The sequence below is a fragment of the Centropristis striata genome, chromosome 21 (assembly GCF_030273125.1).
Source record: "Centropristis striata isolate RG_2023a ecotype Rhode Island chromosome 21, C.striata_1.0, whole genome shotgun sequence".
NCBI lineage: Eukaryota > Metazoa > Chordata > Actinopteri > Perciformes > Serranidae > Centropristis > Centropristis striata.
Window position 1 is genome coordinate 1,695,028 of NC_081537.1, and position 27,861 is coordinate 1,722,888.

Consider the following 27,861-nt stretch of genomic DNA (forward strand, 5'->3'; position numbering starts at 1 on the left):
CCCAATGTAGGCTGAAAGAAAATGTTTCTAATCATTGTAACAAACTGATAAAACCTGTATCAGTGAGATCCTGATTGCATCAAAGTTATCTTAAACATGATTGAAGACTAAATGCAATCACACAGATATTCTCCTGGTGATTGTTTCATTTCATTTCTGTTGGAAATGTTGCTTTAAGATCTTACAAACTGCTTGAACACAATATTAATCAACAAGTTAATCAGGTTAATCTGAGAACCAGTACAGTGTTACTGTAGGTGCTGCTGCTTATAGCTAATATTACTGAATATAAGATTTACTGTCAGAATATAGTTGGTTAATTATACACACTGATAAAAAGGTGTTTAAAAACCAGATCAAACAGTAAATCTGAGGGAAATGATCTTGCTGCATGGACAGATAATTTTGTCTTTTGTACTGTTTTTGTCTTTTTTGGTCATTTTGTGGCCAAAAGAAGATGTAAAAAGACACAAAATGACCAAAAAAAAGACACAAAAAAGACAAAAACAAAACAAAAAAAAGACAAAAACAAAACAAACTAAAAAGACGTAAAATGACCAAAAAACAAACAAAAGACGTAAAATTTAAAAAAAGACAGAAAAAGTAAAAAAGACACAAAAAAGACACAAAAAGTTTTTTTTTTTATCTTGGTAAGAACCAAATAATTATCAGGTCACTCTGCCCGGGCCAGTTCATCACTGCTTGTCTTTTTTGTCACGAAATGAACAAAAAGACAAAAAATGAACAAAAAATGAACAAAAAAGGACACAAAATTACCCAAAAGAAGACACGAAATAACCAAAAAAATAGACAAAAAAGACACAAAAAGACAAAAAAGACAGAACACACAAAAAAAGACACAAAAAGACCATGAAAACGACACACAAAATTAGGTAAAATGACCAAAAAAGACATAAAAAAGACAAAAAAAACACACACACAAAAAAGACACAAAATACGTAAAAATCATCAAAAAAAGACACAAAGTTTTTTTTTTATCTTGGTAAGAACCAAATAATCATCAGGTCACTCTGCTCGGGCCAGTTCATCACTGCTGGCAGCTTTACTTTATCTGGTTTTAAGAGTTAATTTATTATTTTAAGTGTTCAACATGCTTATTTCTAGATTTAATAATCTTAATTTAATAAATCTTGTCAAGGTAAATTATCTGTCCATGCAGCAAGATCATTTCCCTCAGATTTACTGTTTGATCTGGTTTTTAGGCTAAAAACACCATATTTTTTTACAGTGTAGTACTATGAGCAGTGTGCTTATCAGTTTCCATGCTATCACTCAGAGATAACTGTTGATTTTTCTGGCTAGTCTATTTTCCTCTGCTGTGTTTCAGTTTGTCTCCATCATCTGACTTCCTGTCATCATTTAGATGAGCCAACCTGACGTCCAGACATGGAACAGACGTTTCTGTTTTATGGGTTTGATACAGAAGCCCTGAGAGGCTAGCCTGGTTTAGCCATGCTGCCTTGATTTCATTTGGAACTACAAGGCGGCATGGTTTCCATGACGATTCTTAGCCCTGCTGTTGGTATCCAATCACAGAACGGGGAGGGACGGAAGCTTGTAGTAGACAGAGTTCTAGATAGTTTAGAGCCAGTTTACCCCATTAGCGGCTAAGCTACTGGGGTTTAGCGAGACCAACCAGCCCTGTTAGCGACTAAGCTAATGGGGTTTAGCCAGACCAACTAGCCCCGTTAGTGGCTAAACTAACGGGATTTAGTCAGACCAACTAGCCCCGTTAGTGGCTAAGCTAACGGGATTTAGTCAGACCAACTAGCCCCGTTAGCGGCTAAGCTAGTGGGGTTTAGCCAGACCAACTAGCCCCGTTAGTGGCTAAGCTAACAGGGTTTAGTCAGACCAACTAGCCCCGTTAGTGGCTAAGCTAACGGGATTTAGTCAGACCAACTAGCCCCATTAGCGGCTAAGCTAATGGGGTTTAGCCAGACCAACTAGCCCCATTAGTGGCTAAGCTAACGGGATTTAGTCAGACCAACTAGCCCCGTTAGCGGCTAAGCTAATGGGGTTTAGCCAGACCAACTAGCCCCGTTAGTGGCTAAGCTAACGGGATTTAGTCAGACCAACTAGCCCAGTTAGCGGCTAAGCTAATGGGGTTTAGCCAGACCAACTAGCCCAGTTAGCGGCTAAGCTAATGGGGTTTAGCCAGACCAACTAGCCCAGTTAGCGGCTAAACTAATGGGGTTTAGCCAGACCAACTAGCCCCGTTAGTGGCTAAGCTAATGGGGTTTAGCCAGACCAACTAGCCCCGTTAGCAGCTAAGCTAATGGGGTTTAGCCAGACCAACTAGCCCCGTTAGTGGCTAAGCTAACGGGATTTAGTCAGACCAACTAGCCCCATTAGTGGCTAAGCTAACGGGATTTAGTCAGACCAACTAGCCCCGTTAGTGGCTAAGCTAATGGGGTTTAGCCAGACCAACTAGCCCCGTTAGTGGCTAAGCTAATGGGGTTTAGCCAGACCAACTAGCCCCGTTAGCGGCTAAGCTAATGGGGTTTAGCCAGACTAACTAGCCCCGTTAGTGGCTAAGCTAACGGGATTTAGTCAGACCAACTAGCCCCGTTAGCGGCTAAGCTAATGGGATTTAGTCAGACCAACTAGCCCCGTTAGCGGCTAAGCTAATGGCGTTTAGCGAGACCAACTAGCCCCGTTTGCGGCTAAGCTAACAGGGTTTAGCCAGACCTTGTGAGTGTCCTTCTTCCTTTATAACTATCTTGCACAAATGGCAATAATTGTTATGCACCATCGTCAACCTGGTCTCACAGGAATCCGTGAAATAGCCACGGATTTTAAGTTAAGCGAATCCGTGGCTATTTCACGGATTCCTGTGAGACCAGGTTGGCCATCATGTGAACATCAGTCGTCTTCTTCCTCGTCTAATTTCTGTCTCTCTACATATGTCATCTGGTATAACTGATACGACTGGCTAAGAGCTACGTACAGACGCTTATGATTGACATTCGTAGCGCCCAATAAACGGCTCTGGACCATCGTAAACCTCCTCTATGAAAAAATGAATAGGTGGTCACCAGACTAGATCTCATTTGTGATCTAGTCTGGTGTTGGTGTAGTGGTGGTTAGCACTCTCAGCGAGGGAGTCGCCTGGACTGGAGTTGGCTGTTCATTCTGAATAACGTTACCTTTGCTCACGAAGCTAGTTAGCTAGCTAGCGCTAACGTCATTCTGGCTCCCGATCCGTTCTGCACATGCACTGGTTGCAAAAAACCAATATGGCGACATTAATAAACCAAGATTGGGAGAGAGAAATGTCGACCTCAAGACCTCACTGTTTGTATGCAGCATGGCAGTGGTATGGTATATTACAACAACAAGCATATTAATAATAATAATTATAATAATAATAATAGATAAAATACAAATTTGCCTGTTTTCACAGATGAAAAACTGGAACTATTAAGTCATAAACCGAGGGATAAGCATATTTTTTATATATATTTAAATATATATTTTTATTGTCCTCTCATGGCTTCCGTAGCTTTGGGCAGCACCATCACACGGTGGTCTGCTGACCCCGCGAGTCGGCCGTATTAACAGACTTATTACTTATTACCAACATTAAAGAGCTTTTGTTGGGAAAGAAGCTGTTTTATTTTTTAAAAAACCACGAGAAGTTGTCGGGTGACTTCTCAGTCATCAGTCTCTGGGTGGTGATGTGATTCATTCAGGCTCATAATTCATGTGCTAACATCTTATATATTAAACCACATGATCTTTGTATGTTTTGATAGTGAAAAGGTGAATTTCTCCACAGCATTTCGTCACTAAGACCCATTAATGTGAACACATAAAACTCAAAGGAACATCAAAAGCAAATAAACTTAGATTTTCCGTCGTTCAATGTGTTTTCCATGCTAGAAGATCACATATAAATCAATTCTAGCTTTTCTTTACATTACATTATCTCTTAACTAATACAGAGATTAGTGTAAATGTGAATAGTTGTCTTAATAATTCAGATTTTATTGTAGCACTATGGTAATATTGTGGCTGAATCAGAGCTTTGGGTACATCTGCAGCTGTTTAAACTGAAGGAGAACGCTGTAGTTCTTCCTCCGGGCCAATGGAGGTCTTCTCCACGGAGTCGTAGTGAGCTTCATCAGGAAAGTCTTCCTCGACCTCCTCCTCTTCATCAGAGAGAGGCGGTTTGGCTGGGGCCTCCACGGTGGGCTCCATGGGCGGATCATCGCTGGGAGGAACGGAGAAACATGGTGAAAAACTTTCATTTTCTGTTTTTAAATGTGATGCAAATCATTAGTGTTGGGACAACGAAGCTTCATGAAGCATTTTCTTTATTTACGGAGCCCAAGAGATGGCGCTCTTTGTTCAACAAAGGGCTGAAAACACTCAATCACCATTGATGAAGACTTTTTTTAAATCAGGGGTCTCAAACTGACGGCCCGCAGGCCAATTGTGGCCCTCGTGACGATATTTTGTGGCCCCCACCTTGATATGAAAGTTTAATGTGAGTTTTATATGAATGGCACTTTACCGTGTTGTGTGGAAGGTCCCTTTAATTACTGTTTTGGTAATTTTGTGTCTTTTATTTATAAATTGTGTGTCTTTTTTTATAATTTTGTGTCATTTTTAAATTATTTTGTGTCTTTTTTGGTAATTTTGTGTAATTTTAAAATTATTTTGTGTCTTTTTAAAATATTTTGTGTCTTTATTGGTAATTTTGTGTCTTTTTTTTGTAATTTTGTGTCTTTTTTGTAATTTTGTGTCTTTTTTAAATAATTGTCTTTTTTGTAATTTTGTGTATTTTTTTTGTCATTTTTTGTTTTTTTTTGTGGTCATTTTGTGTCTTATTCAACAACAAAAACATCTCCAAAGTGCTGTACATAGAATCATAAAAACAATAAAACAAACATTTCCATATAACAATCAGCAATAAATAATCAAATAAGTAAATAATTATAAAATGATGCTATAAATAAAACAATAAAATCAAACAGATAAATGTAGTAAAATAAATAAAAGACACAGAGGACCACAAAACTCATGCAAAGTTAAAAGGCCAGGGAATAAAAATGGGTCTCAAGAGACTTTAAAAACACCACCGTGGAGGCTGTTGGGATCAAGGTTATAATAGTTTTTCATTTCGTTTTTTCATTAGTTTTACTTTTAATTGTGTTGTGATTTTTTGTTTTCAAATCCAGTTAGTTTTAATTAGTTTTTATTTTTTTGGAAAATGTTAAGTTTTAGTTTAGATTTTATTAGTTTTGGTTTAGTTTTTATTAGTTTTAGTTTAGTTTTTATTAGTTTTAGTTCAGTTTTTATTAGTTGTAGTTGTTGTGTAATGGGGTATTTGTTGGGTCCAGATTCAATAAGGTCACAATAAATGTTTCCTTTATTTCCTTTGTCTGATCCATCTCAGCCCCAATACGTTTATTAAGTCATAAAACCAGATAGATGAAATAGATTTCATATCAACCAAAAAGGTTTACGGATGAAAAAAGTTGACAAAGACCAAAACGAAGGACATTTTCACTATAATTTTAGTTAGTTTTAGTTAGTTTTGGAACCACAAAATACAGTTTCAGTTAGTTATCGTTTTTTTTTCTATTCTAGTTTTCATTATTTTGTTAGTTTTCGTTAACTATAATAACCTTGGTTTGGGCGTGGAGGGCATTCCAAAGTCTGGGGCCGACCACAGAGGATGAGGTCCTTGATGTACTCTGGGGCCATGCCATTCAAAGCTTTAAAGACAAACAATAAAATCTTAAAATCAATACGAAAATTAACAGGGAGCCAGTGCAAAGACGCCAGGATTGATAAAACACACTCAATCACAATTGCTGAAGCCTTTTTTTTAAAGCCAAGACCGCCATCTAGTGGGGTCAAAACATAAAAGAAATGTTCGCTGCGTCATTGTCCCAACACTAATATTTAGTAATTGTGAAGAAATTTGGAGTTCTTTTCATAGAAGAGGTCGGTATATCATTCATATGTGTAGAACAATTGTGCAACAAACAAAATGTGTACAACAAAGGACGGCATGCAATTCCCAAAAAAGGTATTTATTCTAAAAAGCAAAATAAAGCAAGCAAACACACAATGTTTTAAGCCAAGACCGCCATCTAGTGGGGTCAAAAAATAAGGGAAATACTTCACAAAGCTTAATTGTCCCAACACTAATATTTAGTAATTGTGAAGAAATTTGGAGTTCTTATTGTAGAAGAGGTCGGTATATCATTCATATGTGTAGAACATTAAAAGGACAGCATGTAATTCCCAAAAAGGGAAATAAAGCAAGCAAACACAAAATGTTTTAAGCCAAGACCGCCATCTAGTGGGGTCGAAAAATAAAATAAATGTTCGCTGCTTCGTTGTCCCAACCACTAATATTTAGTAATTGTGAAGAAATTTGGAGTTCTTTTCATAGAAGAGGTCGGTATATCACTCATGTGTAGAACATTAAAAGGACAGCATGTAATTCCCAAAAAGGGAAATAAAGCAAGCAAACACATAATGTTTTAAGCCAAGACCTCCATCTAATGGGCTCAAAATATAAAGGAAATGCGTCATGAAGCTTCGTTGTCCCAACACTATAAATCATGCATAATGTAGATGGAAGTAACCGTCAAACAGAACACAGGATGAAAACCATGCTTTTACAACAACAGAAGAAAAGTAGTGAAGTAACAGGTGAGTCATGCAAAAAACACAAAAAAGACAGAAAGTTGAGCATGATGCTGAAACAAGAAGAGTTACACATCACATTACACAAACAAACAACGATGGAAATAAACAAAAGCTGCCCAACAAACCAACAAGAGAATGAAGCGGTTTTTTGTTTTTTTTGGTGATGATTGTAAATTGAAAGAGGAAATGGTTGCGTGAAGACCTTGAAGACCCAAAGTCGGTCACTTACGAAGGGTTTTGGTCACTCAAAAGCGTGCGTAATCAGGTCCTGTACTGGAAGAAGACAGTCCCCACGGGTCAACGTCAGCTCTTATACAGGTTATAACATGTTATTACTGTATGTTCTTATGTTTTAAGTCATGGATATAAAGGGTTTATGACTCCTCCTCCACCGTTATTTGTCTTTTCCAGCTGTGAAATGAAACGTTACGATCACATTTGCACATTTCTTCTCATTTCTATTTCTTATTACTTTAAAAAGTTAAATACTATAGTATTACTTGTTGGGGCATTTTATGAAAAACACTGTTGTGGCATACTATTCTATGACTTTTTTTTTTTTTTTTTTTTACAAATTAGATGTTTTTTTTTGTTTTTTAACATATTATCCTGCCCTACAAAGTCTATCTGCAGTAACCTAAATACATAAATAAAACAACAATAATAAATAAGAACTTTATTGTAAATGTATTTATAAATAACATTAAAACTAAGCTAGACACAAACAAACATCATACCACATGTTATTTAATGTGTTAAAGTTCTTATTTATTATTGTTGTTTTATTTATTTATTTAGGGTGGTTTTGTGATTTTGTTGTTGTTGTTGTTCTTCTTTTTCTTTTCTTTTTTTTACTGTGTTTGTCCATTGGTGATTTATTTTGTATTTTGTGTAAATTAATAATAAAAAATTAAAAAACACAAAAATGTACATGTAATATTATATGTTAGATGCAGATGATGACAGGTTAATGCTATTCAACGATTTTGTCAATAAAAAAATAAATAAAATAAAAAAGGTCTAACTGCAGTAACTACACAAAGGGTAAAACTGAGAAAAATTGCTTTAAAGTTGTCATCTTTTAGCTTTTATATTTAGTTTTCAGTGAATAAACATTTTCAAATTAATCATTTATATTATTTTTATGTTTAAATTAGTATATATATATATCCAAAGCAGACCATGGTAAGTGCAATAACTGCTTGTTTTTGGGTTGGATTTTGTGGTTTTATATAATTATTTATCTGAAATAAAGCAAAATTGAAATCTAAAACTTTGTCACAAGACAAACCAGACATGAAGGAGTTTATTTTTAATTATAACTCAAATTCAACCATAAATGTAGTTACTGCAGTTAGACTCTGTAGGGCAGTAGAGAATACCTTTCTTTCAACATGTTTTATGGCATATCATGTTTTTAAAATTGCTATTGAACACAACACAATGACTTTTTATGCCCTACTCTACTATGGAGTATTGAAATGGTTTGTGGATTATTAAAATATAAGGCATGCATTCAATGGGTCACACAAAATGTCGCTAAAGGGTCCGTTAACATGCACTATACACACTATACACACTATACACAGCAAAAAAGGTTTATCTAAAAACAAGATAAATAATCCAACAATTCTAAATCTAAAGTTGATAAATCTGGCAGCTTTAATTTATCTTGTTTTAAGAGTAAATTTCTTATTTTAAGCATTCAACATGCTTATTTCTAGATTTAATCATCTTAATTTAATAATTTAATCCATAAAAACCCAAACAGATCACAATAGTGTGTTAACATGTACATTATGAACATGATATATCTATTTTAGAATACAAAAAAACAACACCAACTTAAAAAAAAAAAAACAAGACAGTCATACAGACATGTATATAACCCACAATATAATATAACCCAGAGCAAAGAAACACACAGCGATGAATATGGTGATTAGGACGCACTCACACAGGACGGAGGAGAATTAAAGGTACCTGAACTAGCAGCAGGAGATCAGCTGTTCATTGGCTGGAAGGAACACACACACACACACACACACACACACACTAGACATGCAACAAGGCCAGCGGGAGGTTGTGATGGAGGCGACTCAGATCCAAAAATGGCGACATGAGAAGTGACATTACAGGTACATCTCAAGAAATGAGAATATCATGAAAAAGTTCAATATTTGTTGTCAGTTATTTCAGAAAGTGAAACTCATACATTATATAGATTCATTACACATAGAGTGAAATATATTCAAGCCAGTTTTTCTTGTAATTTTGATGATTCTGGCTCAGAGATAATGAAAACGCAAAACTCAGTGTCTCGGTATAAAATGAGAACATTGTGAAGAAGTTTGAGATTTTTTTTCTTCTTGTAAATTTGTATTTTTCTCGTGAATTTTTAGATTTTTTTTTCATAAATTTGTATTTTTTGTTGAATTTTTTTTTCTGGTAAATTTATGATTTTTTTGAAGTTTTGAAGTTTTTTCTCTTAAATTTGTCTTTTTTTTCTCATAAAATTGTCATTTTTTCCTCGTAAATGAAATTTTTATTTTTTTATCATAATTTTATGATAAAAAAGGAATGTCATCTTCCTCTTGACAACAGGCCATAGACTCCTATGGGGAGTTTGCTGGCCAGTCCAGTTTTCATGAGAAAAAGACAAATTTACAAGGAAAAAAATGACAAATTTATGAGAAAAAAATCACCAATTATGTGAGAAAAAAAAAACAAAGAAAGAAAAAAAAATCATAAATTTACCAGAAAATAAAAAAATTACGACAAAAAATACAAATTTATGATTTAAAAAATCTAAAAATTCATGAGAAAAATACAAATTTACGAGAAAAAAAATCTAAAACTTCTTCACAATATTCTCATTTTATACTGAGATGCTGAGTTTTGTGTTTTCATTCTCTCTGAGCCAGAATCATCAAAATTACAAGAAAAACAGGCTTGGAATATTTCACGCTATGTGTAATGAATCGATATCATATAGGAGTTTCAATTTCTGAAATAATTTACAAAAAATATTGAACTTTTTCCATGATATTCTAATTTTTTGTGTGTAAGAGGAGCCTGTGGTTAATGTGTTAAAGCGAGAGGACTACAAGCATGTTAACCATGAGAGAGGAACACTCATTCTGCTGTAGATTACTCTAAAATAAATATAATAACCTTTACATTTGAGCTTGGAGGCCAATTTTAGAAACTGCCTTGCCCCCAATTGGACGATCTGACCACAAATTAGTTCTTCTGGAGACTTGTTACAAACCTTGTGTGTGGAGGCAGTCTGCAACTAAACTCACAGTCAGGAAATGGACACCAGACAAATTAAAAAGCCAATTTAACAAAAAAAAAAGAGAGAAAAAACCTCTCTTGATATAAAGGCCTTCTGGGTAAAATAAATGGAAACAGAAACAACCAAAAATGTCCAGCTGGATACATTTATTTCATACTTTTTAAAGTAGAAATTCATCAACTTGTTGGTGCCCCCAAAGCATGCATGTCAATAAATAAGTTTGGATTCTTTTACAATAAAACCCTTTCAAAATAAAAGCACATCAGTGGATGTAGGAGGTATCTGGCCACTGGTGGTCGGTGTGCTATCTCTGCATACCTTGGAGCTTATTTTAGTGGAGAAAGAAGAAACACTGGCAGCTTCCAGTCGTTTGCTCTCGACTTTTGTTTCTAAATTCACCAAAACAGAAATGGAAAAAAAAGGGGGTTGGCAAAGCTGAGGGGGAAGACGAGTGTTAGGTAACAGACGGACAAGAACATCTCTACAATGCAAAAACGTCTTTAGATTTATCTGAAAAGAAGTGAAAACCACAACCCAGTTCTTAATTCTGAGTCTTAATTAGGAGAAAAAAATATTTAAGAGTTTTCATACACTTCAACACATTAAATATGAGACAAACAGACATTTTTGCAGAGTAGGAAGCATAGGATTATAATTTTTTTTTACCTCCACTATTTGGTAAAGACAGTACTTGAATTAAATTTTTGTAAAAGCAAATTGATTTCATTTTAAAGCCAACAATATGAGAAGACAAACTCTATGGGCTGAAATATGTGCCACCAGAAACTGAATTTGAATTATTTATATTTGAATTTGAATTGCTTAACTTGAATAATTGCATTAAACAACTGGATTTGAATCACATAATTTGAATTTGTATTGTTCAATTTGAATAATTGCATTGAAAAACTGAATCTGAATTAAACTGAATTTATTAGTTTGGAACTGAACATTTAGTTCCCCCAATTCAAATTCAGTTCGCAAAATTCAATTTCAATTGTTTTTGTAACATTTGTTGCTACCCGGTTGCCATAGCGCCTTTTCGGCCAATCAGCACCTCTGTTTTCTTTTGTAACATTTGTTGCTACCCGGTTGCCATAGCGCCTCTTCGGCCAATCAGCACCTCTGTTTTCTTTTGTAACATTTGTTGCTACCCGGTTGCCATAGCGCCTCTTCGGCCAATCAGCACCTCCGTTTTCTTTTGTAACACCTCCGGAAGAAGTTAGACTGGCTTGAACATGGATTGGCCGAAAAGGCGCTATAGCAACCGGGTAGCAACCAATGTTACAAAAGAAAACGGAGGTGCTGATTGGCTGAAGAGGCGCTCTGTGTATCTGCGCTAGATTATTCTGCTTCAACTACCTGGATCTTCGTCACAGAAATTTGAAATTGAATTTTGCGAACTGAATGTTCAGTTCAAAAGCAAAGTTGTTATAGTTAATGAAAACTAACAAAATAACGAGAACTAGAATTGAAAAAACATTTTCGTTAACTGAAATAAAAATAAAAACTTTTTTAAAAAACTAAAAATAACTAACTGAAACTGTATTTTGCGGTTACAAAACTAACAAAAATTTTTGTGAAAACGTCTTTGTTTTCGTCTTTGTCAACTTTTTTCATACGTAAACCTTTTTGGTTGATATGATATGATCTATTTCATCTATCTAGTTTTAATTTTTTTTAATCTGGCACCCAACAAATACCCCATTACAAAAAAACTAAAACTAACACTAAAACTAATAAAAACTAAACTATAAGTAAGCATTTTCCCAAAAAAAAAAAAACTAATAAAAACTAGCAAACTCCCTCTAAAAACTCATTAAAACTACCTGAATTTAAAAACAAAAAAACACAACAAAATTAAAACTAAAACTATGAAAAATGAAAAATCCGAAACTATTATATAACCTTGTTCCAAACTAATAAATCCACAATTCAGATTCAGTTTTTCAATGCAATGATTCAAACTGAACAATACAAAAAAATCCAAATTATGTGATTCATATCCAGTTTTTTAATGCACGTATTCAAGTTAAGCAAATCAAATTTGAAATATAAATAATACAAATTCAGTTTCTGATGGCTCATATTTTATACAACTCCAGTTCGAGGACACCAGATGTGGACAGACAGAGGGACAGGGATTAGTAGAGACAGGCAGACCAGCATCTTTATTTAGCACAGACAGAATCAGACAAACACTTCTTTTATCTTCAAACATGATGCTTCTACTCACTGGGTTTATTAAAATCAAACCTTTAATTGCAATGACAACAGTAGAAGAAGGCTGAATGAGGTTTCTCTCCCCCATCAAGGCTGCACAGAGTCTGATAAAACACTGCTGATGCCTCATTTGAATATAGAACTTCATCAGCATATTTGCCATATTTGACGAGTTGCAATAAAAATATATATATATATATTTCACATTGGTAATATAACCCACAATAAGAGGCACTATAATATGTTTTAACGTCCACAGAGATTTTAAATGGTTGCAAATGAAACCAACAACAGTACCAGTTGTCTTTTCTTTCATGCATGAACCATGTTAATTCTGCCCTATAAAGTCTAACTGCAGTAATTACATTTTTGGTAGGAATTGAGTTATGACTATAAATTAACTCCTTGATGTCTGTTTTATCTGGTGACAACGTTTTAGATATTAATTTTGCTTTATTTCAGAGAAATAATGACATAAGAAACTGCAATAACTGCAAAATCCAACTTAAAACCAAAGCAGTAATTGCACTGTGGTCTGATTCGGATATATATACTAATTTAAACATAAAACAAAAGCAGTGTAGTCTTGTATTTCTTCATTGTGTCGAATAGTGAAAACAAGAATAATATAAATTATGAGTTTATTTGAAAGGGAAATTATTATTTAGATAGTGATGAAGTAAAAAAGTGAGATAGAATTATGTTAAACTAAAATATAACATTACTTTATTATATTTAGTCTAAAATACGCAAATCTTTGAATAGAGATGTTAAACACTTTTAAATACATTTATAACAAAATCAATTTGAAAATGTTTATTCACTGAAAACTAAATATAAAAGCTGAAAGAAGACGACAAGATTATAGTTACTGCTCTCTGGTTTTGCTGTAAAAGGTTCTAATAGTGATGCAAAATCAGAAAGCAGTAACTACATTTTTGTGTTTAACGGTCAAATAAATCGTCATGATTTTTGAGCATAAATATTATATCATCAATACATAAATAGGTGTCATATCACTGACCTGCATATAACACATTTGGCTGGTCAGTAAGAACATTTTAAAGCAGTTTTTCTCAGTTTGACCTTTTGTGTAGTTACTGCAGTTAGACTTTGTAGGGCAGCACAGCTGTTCATCTTTTTTTATATATATATAATCATCTGATTTTTTGTATTTTTTATTTGATTATTTAGTTTGCAAAATGTAATAAAATGTCCAAATGCCAAAGGGATGTCTTCTAATTGTTTTTTTTGTCCAACCAACAGTCCAAATACCTACGATATTAAATTCGGAATGATAAGAAGCAGAAAAATGCAGCAAATGTTCACCACTATAGTAAAAATTTTCTTTATTTTTTGACCCCACTAGATGGCGGTCTTGGCTTTAAAAAAAAAGTCTTCATCAATGGTGATTGAGTGTGTTTTCAGCCCTTTGTTGAACAAAGAGCGCCATCTCTTGGGCTCCGTAAATAAAGAAAATGCTTTATTATTGCAACACTAGCTTTTTGATTACAAATGCTGCCTATTTGATGTTGTACAATGTGAACGATATGCTAACCTCTTCTATGACAAATAATTCCAAATTCCTTCAACCACTACTGAATATGAGTATGTTAATTTGATTTTAATTATTAAGTTAATTAACAAAGAGCGCCATCTCTTGGACCCCATAAATAAAGAAAATGCTTCATGAAGCTTCGTTGTCCCAACACTACTGAAAACACACTCAATCACCATTACTGAAACCTTTTTTTTAAAGCCAAGACCTCCATCTAGTGGGGTCAAAAAATAAAGGAAATGCTTCATGAAGCTTCGTTGTCCCAACACTTATATTTAGTAATTGTGAAGAAATTTGGAGTTCTTTTCATAGAAGAGGTCGGTATATCACTCATATGTGTAGAACAATTAAAAGGACGGCATGTAATTCCAAAAAAGGTATTTATTCTAAAAAGCTAAATAAAGCAAGCAAACACACAATGTTTTAAGCCAAGACCGCCATCTAGTGGGGTCAAAAAATAAAGGAAATGCTTCATGAAGCTTCATTGTCCCAACACTACTATTTAGTAATTGTGAAGAAATTTTGAGTTATTCTCATAGAAGAGGGCGGTATATCATTCATATTCATATATTGATTACAAATGCTGCCTATTTGATGTTGTACAATGTGAACAATATGCTAACCTCTTCTATGAAAAATAAAAAAAAATAAAGGAAATGCTTCCTGAAGCTTTGTTATCCCAACACTAATATTTAGTAATTGTGAAGGAATTTGGAGTTATTTTCATAGAAGAGGTCGGTATATCACTCATATGTGTAGAACAATTAAAAGGACAGCATGTAATTCCCAAAAAGGTATTTATTCTAAAAAGCAAAATAAAGCAAGCAAACACACAATGTTTTAAGCCAAATGTTTTTGATGTTGTACAATGTAAACAATATGCTAACCTCTTCTATGACAAAAATAAAAAAATAAAGGAAATGCTTCATGAAGCTTTGTTGTCCCAACACTAATGAAAAACGTTGACAGTTTTTGATCGAAGGACAAATAAACGAATTGCTTCTGCACTAAAACCAAACTCAGGGCCTTGCATGTGGTTCAGAGATGATGGTTGACCCCATTCAGCCTTGTATGATATTATGATATTCACACACCACTAATAATAGATAGTTAAGAACCCAGAGCAGCTGGGTGTGTGTGTGTGTGTGTGTGTGTCCCTCATTAACAACTTCAAAGGCTGATACAGTAAGTTTGTTTACAGAAAGTCAGAAATATAGACTATTACTTTCATAAGGTGCGTTTTTTTTAACAAGCACTTCTGTATGGCACATTTATGTACAGTAAACATTCCCGTCACATCGTCTCTCCTCCACACGTTAAAACATTTACATTATCGCTCACTACTCGTGATACATGGCCTCTTTTACTCAGAGGATAATAATACAAAACCTCACAGCATGAAAAGGTAAAATTACTGTTAAATACTGAAAGACCCAGTAAAATATTGATTGTAGTGCCGTTTTTTCCGTTTTTACACACACACAAAAAAAATCCTCTTTGGGATTAACATCATTAATTCCACACCCTGATTTACATATCCTTTACATTTTTTATTCAGATGGAGAACACTGAGATCCTCTTTGTGGGGGGGAATTATAATCCCCCCTGCAGTATGTAAAAGAAATGTACATGCATGAAAGACAAGCAAAAGATACATTTTCCTCCAATGTCCATCACATTGATTTTTGAGTATTCAGATGTGCACACAGTCTGTTTAGTTGTGCACCGAGGCGGCCCGGGAGGACGAGGGAGGGGTAAGATACAGAACAAAGTCTCTTCCTTGTATTTGATTGGCTCAGGGAGAGTTTATTGCTGTTAGTGGGATGGCGGGGAAGCAGGGGGGGAAGGGGGAGGGGGGAAGGGGCGGGGCATCGAGGCGCCTGTCCTATCAGATCGTCTGTTTGTCTGTCTGTCCTCACACTGTCGAAATCAATTTGCCCTCTGTGGAACTGTGGACAAAGAGAGGGAGAGGCTTCCAGGTGGGCAACAAACACAACCAGGACACACGGAGAGGCAGAAACCAGCAAATAAATAAATAAATAAACCCCCCCACCCACCCAACAATCTGAAAGCTGCACTGATAAAAAGGTGTTTAAAAACCAGATCAAACAGTAAATCTGAGGGAAATGATCTTGCTGCATGGACAGATAATTTCCCTTGACAAGATTTATTAAATTCAGATTATTAAATCTAGAAATAAGCATGTTGAACACTTAAAATAAGAAATTAACTCTTAAAACCAGATAAATTAAAGCTGCCAGCAGTAAAGACAATTATTTGTTTCTTACCAAGAAAAAACTTTCTTCTTGTGGTGTTTTTACGTCTTTTGTCTTTTTTTTTTGGTGTTTTTTGGTCTTTTTGTGGCTTTTTTGTGGCTTTTTTTGGTCTTTTTGTGTCTTCTGTTGGTTTTTTTTTTTCTTTTTGAGGCTTTTTTGTGTCTTTTTTTGTCTTTTTGTGTCTTTCTTTTGTCTTTTCGTATTTTTGGGGGGGCTTTTTGTGTCTTTTTTTGGTCATTTTGTGTCTTTTTACATCTTCCTTTGTTCACAAAATGACCACAAAAAAAAGTACAAAAGAGATAAATTAAAGCTGCCAGCCAACAAGATAAATGATCTAACACTTCTAAATTTAAAGTTGTTTTTTTAAATCTTGGTAAGAAACAAATAATTGGCTTGCAGCTTTAATATATGAGATAAAAGTCGAAATTATGAGATAAAGGTCATAGTTTTGAGATAAAAAAAAAAAAAGTTGGAAAAAATTAGATAAAAAAAGTCATAATTATGAGATAAAAAAGTCAAAATTATAAGATAAAAGTCGAAATCATGAGATGAAAGTTGAAATTATGAGATTACAAAGTCATAACTATGAGATAAAATATTGAAATTATGAGATAAAAATCGAAATTATGAGATAAAAGTTGAAATAATGAGATAAAAAAGTTATAATTATCAGTTCATCACTGCTGGCAGTTATAATTTATCTGGTTTTAAGAGTTAATTTCTCATTTTAAGCATTCAACATGCTTATTTCTAGATTTAATAATCTTAATTTAATAAATCTTGTCAAGGTCAATTATCTGTCCATGCAGCAAGATCATTTCCCTCAGATTTACTGTTTGATCTGGTTTTTAAACACCTTTTTCCAGTGTTGATCTGACCCTCATCTCTCAACTCCAACCTCTGATATGATTGGTTGCTTTGGATCAAATGAACTGTGAGTAATAAAGGTTTGAAGCAGGCTGAGGTGGTTCTGGTGGTTCTGGATCAGGTGGAGTTAGCAGGTGGAGGAACTAGTGGAGCTGCATGGTGCATGGGGGGGATGGGAGGTCAAAGCATGAGTGTTTTTGATATTTATGAACAAAAAGGAAACTTAAATCAACTTAATCTTAACTAAATTAACCAATAACATGCCTTATAATGTGATATATTTCTATAAGATGTTTTGTGTGTTTCCAGATGGACCAATTATCTTATATTATAAGCAGTATAAACCATAGACTGTATAAAAGACGTAGATGGAACCACCAGTCTGTAGACAAACAGTATCAAGCCTAAAATTTGGCATTTTGGACGTCAATAATTTGGGAGCCAGAAGTTGACTATATTTGGACAGGAGTAAATACGTGATACGCTAAATTACAGTCTGTTTTACTCCACAATTTACCAAATTAATATCATGCTGAATTGAACAAGACTTGAAAAAAGTGATAGAAACCATAAAATCTAGGCTGCAAATAACGATTAATATTATCTATTAATCTGTCAAATATTTAAACGATTAATCGATTAGTTGTTTGGTCAGTAAAATGTTGAAAAATATACAAGATGACGTCCTCAAATCTCTTGTTTTGTCCACAAACCAAAGAGATATTCAGTTTATTGTCATAAAGGAACAAAGAAACCAGAAATATTCACATTGAAGAAGCTGAAATCAGAGAATTTGGACTTATTGTCTTAAAAAAAAACTACTCAAATCAATTATTGGATTGTTATAAAATAGTTGACAATTAATTTAATAATTGATTATTGTTCGTTTAATTAAATAATTGTTGCAGCTCTAAAAAAAAATCATCAAGAAAATGTTTACGTAGGTCATAAATCAAGGGAGAAGTCGGGTCATTTTCTCATAGACTTCTATACAAGGTGGCTTCTTTTTGCAGCCGGTGGAGTCGCAGGTGGAACGTCCACGTCTTTTAAACAGTCTACTGTATAAACTATATTAAATATCTATATATAACTATTTATTACAACAATATTATTGGCCCCCAATTGTGTTGCTAACACCTAACTAACACATAAGCGACTGTGAACTCTAAATAATATAGACCTGTGGTGTCCTGTTGGTTTATTTTACTCCAAATGGCAATTTACCAAATTAATATCATGCTGAATTGAACAAGACTGGAAAAAAGTGATAGAAACCATAAAATCATCAAGAAAAATGGAAAAAACGGAGGTCATAAATCAAGGGAGAAGTAGGGTCATTTTCTCATAGACTTCTATACAAGGTGGAACTTTGGCTTAACTTGGCAGACCTGGAGGCGACGTCCACGTCTTTTAAACAGTCTACTGTATAAACTGTATTAAATATCTATATATAACTATTTATTACAACAATATTATTGGCCCCCAATTGTGTTGCTAACACCTAACTAACAAGTAAGCAACTATGAACTCTAAATAATATAGACCTGTGGTGTCCTGTTGGTTTATTTTACTCCAAATGGCAATTTACCAAATGAATACCATGCTGAATTGAACAAGACTGGAAAAAAGTGATAGAAACCATAAAATCATCAAGAAAAACGGAGAAAACGGAGGTCATAAATCAAGGGAGAAGTAGGGTCATTTTCTCATAGACTTCTATACAAGGTGAATTTTGGCTTTACTTGGCAAACCTGGAGGCGACGTCCACGTCTTTTAAACAGTCTACTGTATAAACTATATTAAATATCTATAAATAACTATATGATATTATTATTTACTGTGTTATTAAACAGAACAGAAACATAAAACAATGAAAAGAAAAACAGAAAAGGAAAATATGGTGAAGTGTTCTTCTGATCCTGTGTTTGGGGGTCTGGGGGTCTAAAAAAATGTCAAAATCCCTCAACTTTCCATCTCCAGATGTTCCAACATGGTTCCAAGTCAGTTCTCATTAAGTCACTTCCTTCAGAAGGTGGATATGGAAGTTTTAACACCCATAAACCAATGAGTAGAAACACATTATCCACATTTAAACGTATTTAATGTTGGTGATTTTCTGCTTGAAGTGACTCAACAGGAAGTGAAGTGCAACACATTTTTCTGTATCATTTGAGAATAAAAGATAAAGTGGTTCTTACCTTGTGGGGAATCGGGACTCGTACTCTTCAACTCCCTGCTGCCAACACAAAGACTAAGGTTAGTTATTCTGGAGCAACATGATGGAGACTTCTGAGGATGAAAAGTCACTAGAAACTGGAGAGTTGTAATGAGCAGAGCGGCCAGGAGATGGCAGCAAGGAACCAGAGGAGAACCAGAGGAGAACCAGAGGAGAACCAGCAGCTCGACAAGGCTCTTTTTGGGGTAATGTTTAATCTTTTTTGGGGTCATTTTACATCTTTTTTAGGGTAATTTTACTTATTTTTCTAAGGTAATTTTACATCTTTTTGGGGTAATTTTACATCTTTTTGGGGTAATTTTACATCTTTTTCTAAGGTAATTTTTCATCTTTTTGGGGGTGCTTTTACATCTTTTTTTGAGGTAATTATACATCTTCTTTGGGGTAATTTTACTTTTTCTTCTGGGGTAGTTTTACATCTTTTTGGGGGTAATTTTACATGTTTTCTGGGGTAATTTTACATCTTTTGTGGTGTAATTTTACATCTTTTTCTGAGGTAATCTTACATCTTTTTTTGGGTTGCTTTTACATCTTTTTTGGGGTAATTGTACATACTTTTGGGGGGTAATGTTGAATCTTTTTTGGGGTAATTTTATATCTTTTTTTGGGGTGCTTTTACATCTTTTTCGCGGTAATTTTTCATATTTTTTTAGGTAATTTTCCATCTTTTTTGGGTAATTTCCCATCTTTTTGGGGGTAATTTCCCATCTTTTTGGGGGTGCTTTTACATATTTTTGGGGGTAATTTTACATATTACTAGAAATAAGCATGTTGAACGCTTAAAATAATAAATTAACTCTTAAAACCAGATAAAGTAAAGCTGGCAGCAGTGATGAACTGGCCCGAGCAGAGTGACCTGATGATTATTTGGTTCTTACCAAGATAAAAAAACCTTTAGATTTAGAAGTGTTAGATAATTTATCTTGTTTTAAGAGTTAATTTCTTATTTTAAGTGTTCAACATGCTTATTTCTAGATTTAATAATCTTAATTTAATAAATCTTGTCAAGGTAAATTATCTGTCCATGCAGCAAGATCATTTCCCTCAGATTTACTGTTTGATCTGGTTTTAGACCTTTTTTGCAGTGAACAACTTTATGTTTATATACTTCAATTATTACGTTTTAAGCCCTCATTACTCTAACATTCAAATAATTCTCTTTGCTGATGTGTTTGTGAAGAGAAACGTCTGTTAAAACATCTTTGTGTCTCCGTCCTCCATATTCTAAGCTCCATATGAGCTCTGAGACACTTTGAAGTGCTGGTGACGACAGAAAGCCGTTCTCCTTAAATGTCAGCGAGATGTTTCCGTCTCTGGAGGTTTTGAGGCGAAGAAAGAAACGGTGGAAGTTGTTACATGATGCTGAGCAATTAAGCTTCGCCCACATGTAATATTCCAGGTGAGGCGTGGGAGGAGAGCTGCTGCATTAATCTACTGCTGCTCTGCTTTCTGAAACATGAACATTATCAACGCAGCAGCCTCCTCTCACTCCTTTATCTCTCTGGGTGAACGCTCACTCCATTATCACATTCACTTCCCTCAGAAACACAGAGAGAGGAAGAGTCTCACACTCTTCCTCACAGAAACAGGAAGAGGACTGGTTTATACGTCTCATTAAGATAGGAAACAGGAGTTTAAAAACCAGATCAAACAGTAAATCTGAGGGAAATGATCTTGCTGCATGGACAGATAATTTACCTTGACAAGATTTATTACATTAAGATTATTAAATCTAGAAATAAGCATGTTGAACACTTAAAATAATAAATTAACTCTTAAAACCAGATAAAGTAAAGCTGCCAGCAGTGATGAACTGGCCCGAGCAGAGTGACCTGATGATTATTTGGTTCTTAACAAGATAAAAAAAACTTTTTGTGTCTTTTTTTTGTGTTTTTTTTGTCATTTTACGCCTTTTGTTTAATTTTTGGTAATTTTATGTCTTTTTTGTGCCTTTTTGTGGGGTTTTTTTGGTCATTATGTGTCTTTTTACATCTTCTTTTGTTCAAAGGTTTTAAGTGATTTGAACTGGTATTATTCTGGTTTGAACTGGTTTTATTCTGGTTTTAGTCTGGTTTGAACTGGTTTTAAGTGGTTTGATCTGGTTTTATTCTCGTTTGAACTATATTTATTCTGGTTTGAACTGGTTTTTATTCTGATTTTAAGTGGTTTGAACTGGTTTTATTCTGGTTTGAACTGGTTTTATTCTGGTTTGAACTGGTTTGAACTGGTTTTATTCTGGTTTTAAGTGGTTTGAACAGGTTTTATTCTGATTTGAACTGGTTTTATCCTGGTTTTAAGTGATTTGAACTTGTTTTATTCTGGTTAGAACTAGTTTTATCCTGATTTTAAGTGGTTTGAACTGGTTTCATTCTGGTTTGAACTGGTTTTATTCTGGTTTGAACTGGTTTCATTCCAGTTTGAACTAGTTTTATTCTGGTTTTAAGTGGTTTGAACTGCTTTTATTCTGGTTTGAACTGGTTTCATTCCGGTTTGAACTGGTTTTATTCTGTTTTTTAGACTAAACACCTTTGTTGTAGTGCACTAACAGGAACAAATGAACTGAGTCCTGGTAAAGCAGGAGACAGCCTGTGAAGTGAAGCTCCTTCTGCAGCGTCTCTCAGTGGGTCAGCAGCTCAGAGTCAGACAGCAGATCTCAGATCTCTGCTGCCAGCTTCATGTGTCACTGTGAACTCCTGTGTGTGTGGGTGGATGTGAGTGTGAGTTGTTTGTGTGCTTGTTGTTGTGCGGACCCCCACCTGAGAGAAGCCTGGCCCCGCCACGCTGTAGGGCCGTTGTTGTTGTTGCTGTTGTTGTTGTTGTTGTTGTTGTTTGCCGTGCAGCGCCGCAGCGCTCTGCGCCGCCATACGGGACTGGAGGCTGTAATCAGGAGCCGGCAGCGCCATGTCTTCTCTCTCCAGGAGGTTCCCCGTGCTGCTGCTCTTACCGTGGAGGCTGGAGATACAAAAAGTGATGCAATAAATGAACAATGTGAGTATATGTGTAACTCTGTTTGTCTTATTTTGAAGGTTGAACTTTAAAAGAGTTGTAAGAACCACCAGATTACATTAGAAAATCACATATTTTAACATTTGAGGCTTGTTAGAGCCACCAAATAATAATTTGTATTGGAAAAAAACACCAATTTGATCAGGATCTGATCACTGACTACAGCCTCTCTATACCTCAACCTGACACAAAGACACAAAATGACCAAAAAAGACATAAAATTACCAAAAAAAGGAAACAGAATTACCAAAAAAGACACAAATTGAGCACAAAATGATCAAAAAAAGACACAAAATGACAAAAAAAGACACAAAATCACTAAAAAAAGACACAAAATGACCGAAAAAGACAGAAAAAGATTAAAAAAAGACACAAAATGACCAAAAAAATACATAAAATGACCAAAAAAGACACCAAATGATTTAAAAAAAGACACAAAATGATTAAAAAATTACACAAAATTACCAAAAAAAGACACAAATTGACCAAAGAAGACACAAAATGATTTAAAAAAGACACAAAATGATTAAAAAAAGACACGTAATGACCAAAAGACACCAAATGACCAAAAAAAGACACAAAATGACCAAAAAAGACACAAAATGATTGAAAAAATACACAAAATGACCAAAAAAAAGACTCAAATTGACCAAAAAAGACACAAAATGACCAAAAAGCATTAGAAGAGTAGTGATTAAAAAAAAGGGGTTTTATTCAAAAAGTAAGAAATGAAAACAAAAAATTAGGATGTATGATGATCAAAAACAAGTTATTTGAGGGAAAACCTGGAATACCGAATGATGAAATTAATTTATTGCAAAAATGTAGAATATAAAAACTTAGTCGGGTCACTTTAGACCATGTTGTGCATCAAAGGGTTAAAACTGCTTTATTTTTAGCGAAGCAATGATTTATTTTTTAGGACAAAAGTAAAAAAACCTGTAAAACGTACTTGTGTACTCTGAGCTGCCTCATGGAGTTTCCGTCTCCTTCAGAGATGACCCTGGTGTAGGAGAAGGGGAACCAGCCACGCCTGGACACCAAAACACACGTTAGACATTATTATAAAATGACAAATATGGTGAAGATTTGATCAAATCTGATGGGAAATAATCATTTTTATTTTCCATCTACATGTTAACCCTCTATGGTCCGCATTATGATGCCAGTTAGGGGGAAAAAGTGTTGTTTTTTTGTCTTAAAATAGACTAAATAAGCATAATCTGAAGAAATGATATATATATATTTATTTATTTGGGAAGTTTTTGGGGTTTGTTTCCGTAGCAACATTGTACCATAAAGGTGCACAAGTGAAAAATACATTTTTTTAATTTTTTTTTTATTTGAACATTATTTATTTAATAGAAATGTGTAAAAGATTCAGTAGCTTCAACAGGGAACAATACATAACATTTTAAATTAAAAAACATTATAAAAGGAACTTTTTTAACCGGTTTCTTGTCTTGAGTAGCAATATATATTTTTTCCAGATGGAAAAGGACCACAAAATGACGTTTTGAGTGATTTTTTGTGGTGCAAAATGGCAAAGCTGTTTCCTTTGGAAAATTCTGTAAAATAGTGTTTCAATATGGCCGCCTGGAGGTCATGTGACAGATTAAAGCATTGCTATTGGTTCCCTAGACTCTTCCCTCTTTTTAAAAGTATCGCATCACTCAAAAAGATGCATTGTAGAAATTTGACAGGTTAAAAATGGGGGAAACTCCGTACCATAGAGGGTTAAAATGACTAGTTATCTGGGAGATTTAGTCAAATTTCTATATTTTTTCCACAGCTGTTCACATTTAAATATTTTTCTAGATCATAGCTGCAGAGAAATTTGTGACTTAATCTGGGGTTACTTATGTGTTTTTATATGCAAGTCAATTGGTTTGACACCAAAACGTGTTTTACTGCAAGGAAAATACATTTTGTGGCGAAAGTAAAATTGCAGATCTAAAACTTTTTTTTGCAAATCTAAAGGTTTAGTTTAGGGTTATTAAGTGCTTTATAGATAAACAGAAACTGTCACTAGTTCCTCTGCTACACTGCAAAAACTAATAACTAGTGACTTTTTCTTGATTCTAATGAAATACACGTGACCTATTTTCTCAATATGTTGAAAAATATTCTTGAATTAATAATCAGTAAATACTAGAGCCATCATCTGGACATAATGATATGATAGGCATTATATTTATGGAAACCAGCAAAGTCACACTAAAAACTACTGGTTTTATTCTGGTTTTAAGTGGTTTTATTCTGGTTTTAAGTGGTTTTATTCTGGTTTTAATCTGGTTTTAAGTGGTTTTATTCTGGTTTTAAGTGGTTTTATTCTGGTTTGAACTGGTTTTATTCTGGTTTTAAGTGGTTTTATTCTGGTTTGAACTGGTTTTATTCTGGTTTTAAGTGGTTTTATTCTGGTTTTAAGTGGTTTTATTCTGGTTTTAAGTGGTTTTATTCTGGTTTGAACTGGTTTTATTCTGGTTTTAATCTGGTTTTAAGTGGTTTTATTCTGGTTTTAAGTGGTTTTATTCTGGTTTGAACTGGTTTTATTCTGGTTTTAAGTGGTTTTATTCTGGTTTTAAGTGGTTTTATTCTGGTTTGAACTGGTTTTAAGTGGTTTTATTCTGGTTTGAACTGGTTTTATTCTGGTTTTAAGTGGTTTTATTCTGGTTTTAAGTGGTTTTATTCTGGTTTGAACTGGTTTTATTCTGGTTTTAAGTGGTTTTATTCTGGTTTTAAGTGGTTTTATTCTGGTTTGAACTGGTTTTATTCTGGTTTAAGTGGTTTTAGTCTGGTTTTAAGTGGTTTTATTCTGGTTTGAACTGGTTTTATTCTGGTTTGAACTGGTTTTATTCTGGTTTGAACTGGTTTTATTCTGGTTTGAACTGGTTTTATTCTGGTTTTAAGTGGTTTTATTCTGGTTTTAAGTGGTTTTATTCTGGTTTTAAGTGGTTTTATTCTGGTTTGAACTGGTTTTATTCTGGTTTTAAGTGGTTTTATTCTGGTTTTAAGTGGTTTTATTCTGGTTTGAACTGGTTTTATTCTGGTTTTAAGTGGTTTTATTCTGGTTTTAAGTGGTTTTATTCTGGTTTTAAGTGGTTTTATTCTGGTTTTAAGTGGTTTTATTCTGGGTTTAAGTGGTTTTATTCTGGTTTTAAGTGGTTTTATTCTGGTTTGAACTGGTTTTATTCTGGTTTTAAGTGGTTTTATTCTGGTTTGAACTGGTTTTATTCTGGTTTTAAGTGGTTTTATTCTGGTTTTAAGTGGTTTTATTCTGGTTTTAAGTGGTTTTATTCTGGTTTGAACTGGTTTTATTCTGGTTTTAAGTGGTTTTATTCTGGTTTTTAAGTGGTTTTATTCTGGTTTTAAGTGGTTTTATTCTGGTTTGAACTGGTTTTATTCTGGTTTTAAGTGGTTTTATTCTGGTTTTAAGTGGTTTTATTCTGGTTTTAAGTGGTTTATTCTGGTTTGAACTGGTTTTATTCTGGTTTTTAAGTGGTTTTATTCTGGTTTTAAGTGGTTTTATTCTGGTTTTAAGTGGTTTTATTCTGGTTTTAAGTGGTTTTATTCTGGTTTGAACTGGTTTTATTCTGGTTTTTAAGTGGTTTTATTCTGGTTTTAAGTGGTTTTATTCTGGTTTTAAGTGGTTTTATTCTGGTTTGAACTGGTTTTATTCTGGTTTTAAGTGGTTTTATTCTGGTTTTAAGTGGTTTTATTCTGGTTTTAAGTGGTTTTATTCTGGTTTGAACTGGTTTTATTCTGGTTTTAAGTGGTTTTATTCTGGTTTTAAGTGGTTTTATTCTGGTTTTTAAGTGGTTTTATTCTGGTTTTAAGTGGTTTTATTCTGGTTTGAACTGGTTTTATTCTGGTTTTAAGTGGTTTTATTCTGGTTTTAAGTGGTTTTATTCTGGTTTGAACTGGTTTTATTCTGGTTTTTAAGTGGTTTTATTCTGGTTTTAAGTGGTTTTATTCTGGTTTTAAGTGGTTTTATTCTGGTTTGAACTGGTTTTATTCTGGTTTTAAGTGGTTTTATTCTGGTTTTAAGTGGTTTTATTCTGGTTTTAAGTGATTTTATTCTGGTTTTAAGTGGTTTTATTCTGGTTTGAACTGGTTTTATTCTGGTTTTAAGTGGTTTTATTCTGGTTTTAAGTGGTTTTATTCTGGTTTTAAGTGGTTTTATTCTGGTTTGAACTGGTTTTATTCTGGTTTTAAGTGGTTTTATTCTGGTTTTAAGTGGTTTTATTCTGGTTTTAAGTGGTTTTATGAGTTAATTCTTATTTTAAGTGTTCAACATGCTTATTTCTAGATTTAATAATCTTAATTTAATAAATCTTGTAAAGGTAAATTATCTGACCATGCAGCAAGATCATTTCCCTCAGATTTACTGTTTGATCTGGTTTTTAGACTAAACACCTTTGTTGCAGAGCACTAACAGACAGAAGAGAAGAGAGTCCTAGTAAAGCAGGAGAGCCCGCTCAGCACCACATTAAGACTCTGTGAATGAACCGGTTCCACTCACATCCTGGTCTTCTCGTTCTCCCCGTAGTGCCAGCCGTCCCGGGCCTCGGGGACCAGCAGGGTGATCACGTCGCCCTCGAAGAAGCTGAGCAGGGTGCTGTTGTCTCCGGCGGCGTGGGAGAAGATGGCCTGGACCCGGGTCCTCCCGTTCCTCTCCAGACCTGCTGCCATGGAGCTGGAGCGGGGCAGGGTCCGGGTCTCCGCTGGGGGGGAAAACGAGATGTTAGTCCCTCTAGGAAACACTTGGACTGGTGTTTATAGACTCTGGAGCCACATATAGATAGATAGATATCTCCTAGAGTAGGGGTCTCACACTCTAGTTACCAGGGGCCGCTGGAGGCAGTGGCAAAATGACCAAAAAGACAGAAAATGATTTAAAAAAGACACAAAATTACCAAAAAAAGACATAAAATGACCAAAAAAAGACACAAAATGACTGAAAAAAAGACAGAATTACCAAAAAAGACACAAAATTATTAAAAAAAAAGACAAAATTATTTAAAAAAGATAAAAAATTATAAAAAAAAAGACAAAATTATTCTAAAAAGATACAAAATTACCAAAAAGCACAAAATTATTTTAAAAAAAAGACACAAAACGACCAAAAAAGACATAAAATTACTAAAAAAGACAAAATTATTTAAAAAAGACACATAATTACAAAAAAAAGACAGAAAATGACTGAAAAAACACTAAATTACTTTTAAAAGACACAAAATTATTTAAAAAAGACACAAAATTAACAAAAAGGACAGAAAATGACCAAAAAAGACACACAATGACAAAAAAAAAATTACTTAGAAAAGACACAAAATGACCAAAAAAAGACACAAAATGATTTAAAAAAAGACAAAATTACCAAAAAAGACACAAAATTATTAAAAAGACCTAAAATTATTTAAAATAGACACAAAATTACCAAAAAAGACTAACAATGACAGAAAAAGCCTCTGTAGCCCCATATGATATCCCCTAGATACTTTTAATTTCGTTGTCAATTTTTGTTTTCAAATCCAGTTAGTTTTAATTCGCGATGATGTCATCACTCTAGCCTCTCCATAGGGTTACATTGGGGGGATTTTTTGGCGTGTTTTTGCCGAATAATTTGAAAACCGTTTGCCGAAACCCTTAGAAAAGTCACAGCACACTTGTCATGGGCGAGCCGGTCCATTTGATACCTTTTTAG

The 27,861-nt window shown here is 34.1% G+C and overlaps 1 protein-coding gene across 3 annotated transcripts in view; it reads right to left on the minus strand.

Annotated features, from left to right (window-relative positions):
- Positions 1-15,664: 15,664 nt before the first annotated feature.
- Positions 15,665-27,861, minus strand: part of baiap2b (BAR/IMD domain containing adaptor protein 2b) — a 122,709-nt gene continuing 110,512 nt past the window's right edge. For 2 of the 3 annotated variants that reach the window (XM_059324075.1, XM_059324073.1), the window contains 5 exons: positions 26,677-26,878; positions 23,107-23,187; positions 21,905-22,100; positions 19,111-19,148; positions 15,674-15,718 (listed from right to left, as the gene is read on the minus strand). In XM_059324075.1, the coding sequence (XP_059180058.1) occupies positions 15,685-15,718; positions 19,111-19,148; positions 21,905-22,100; positions 23,107-23,187; positions 26,677-26,878 (551 nt within the window). In that variant the 3' untranslated portion in view covers positions 15,674-15,684. Of the gene's footprint in view, positions 15,719-19,110; positions 19,149-21,904; positions 22,101-23,106; positions 23,188-26,676; positions 26,879-27,861 lie in introns of all 3 variants that reach the window. The other variant, XM_059324074.1, reaches the window with a different exon arrangement.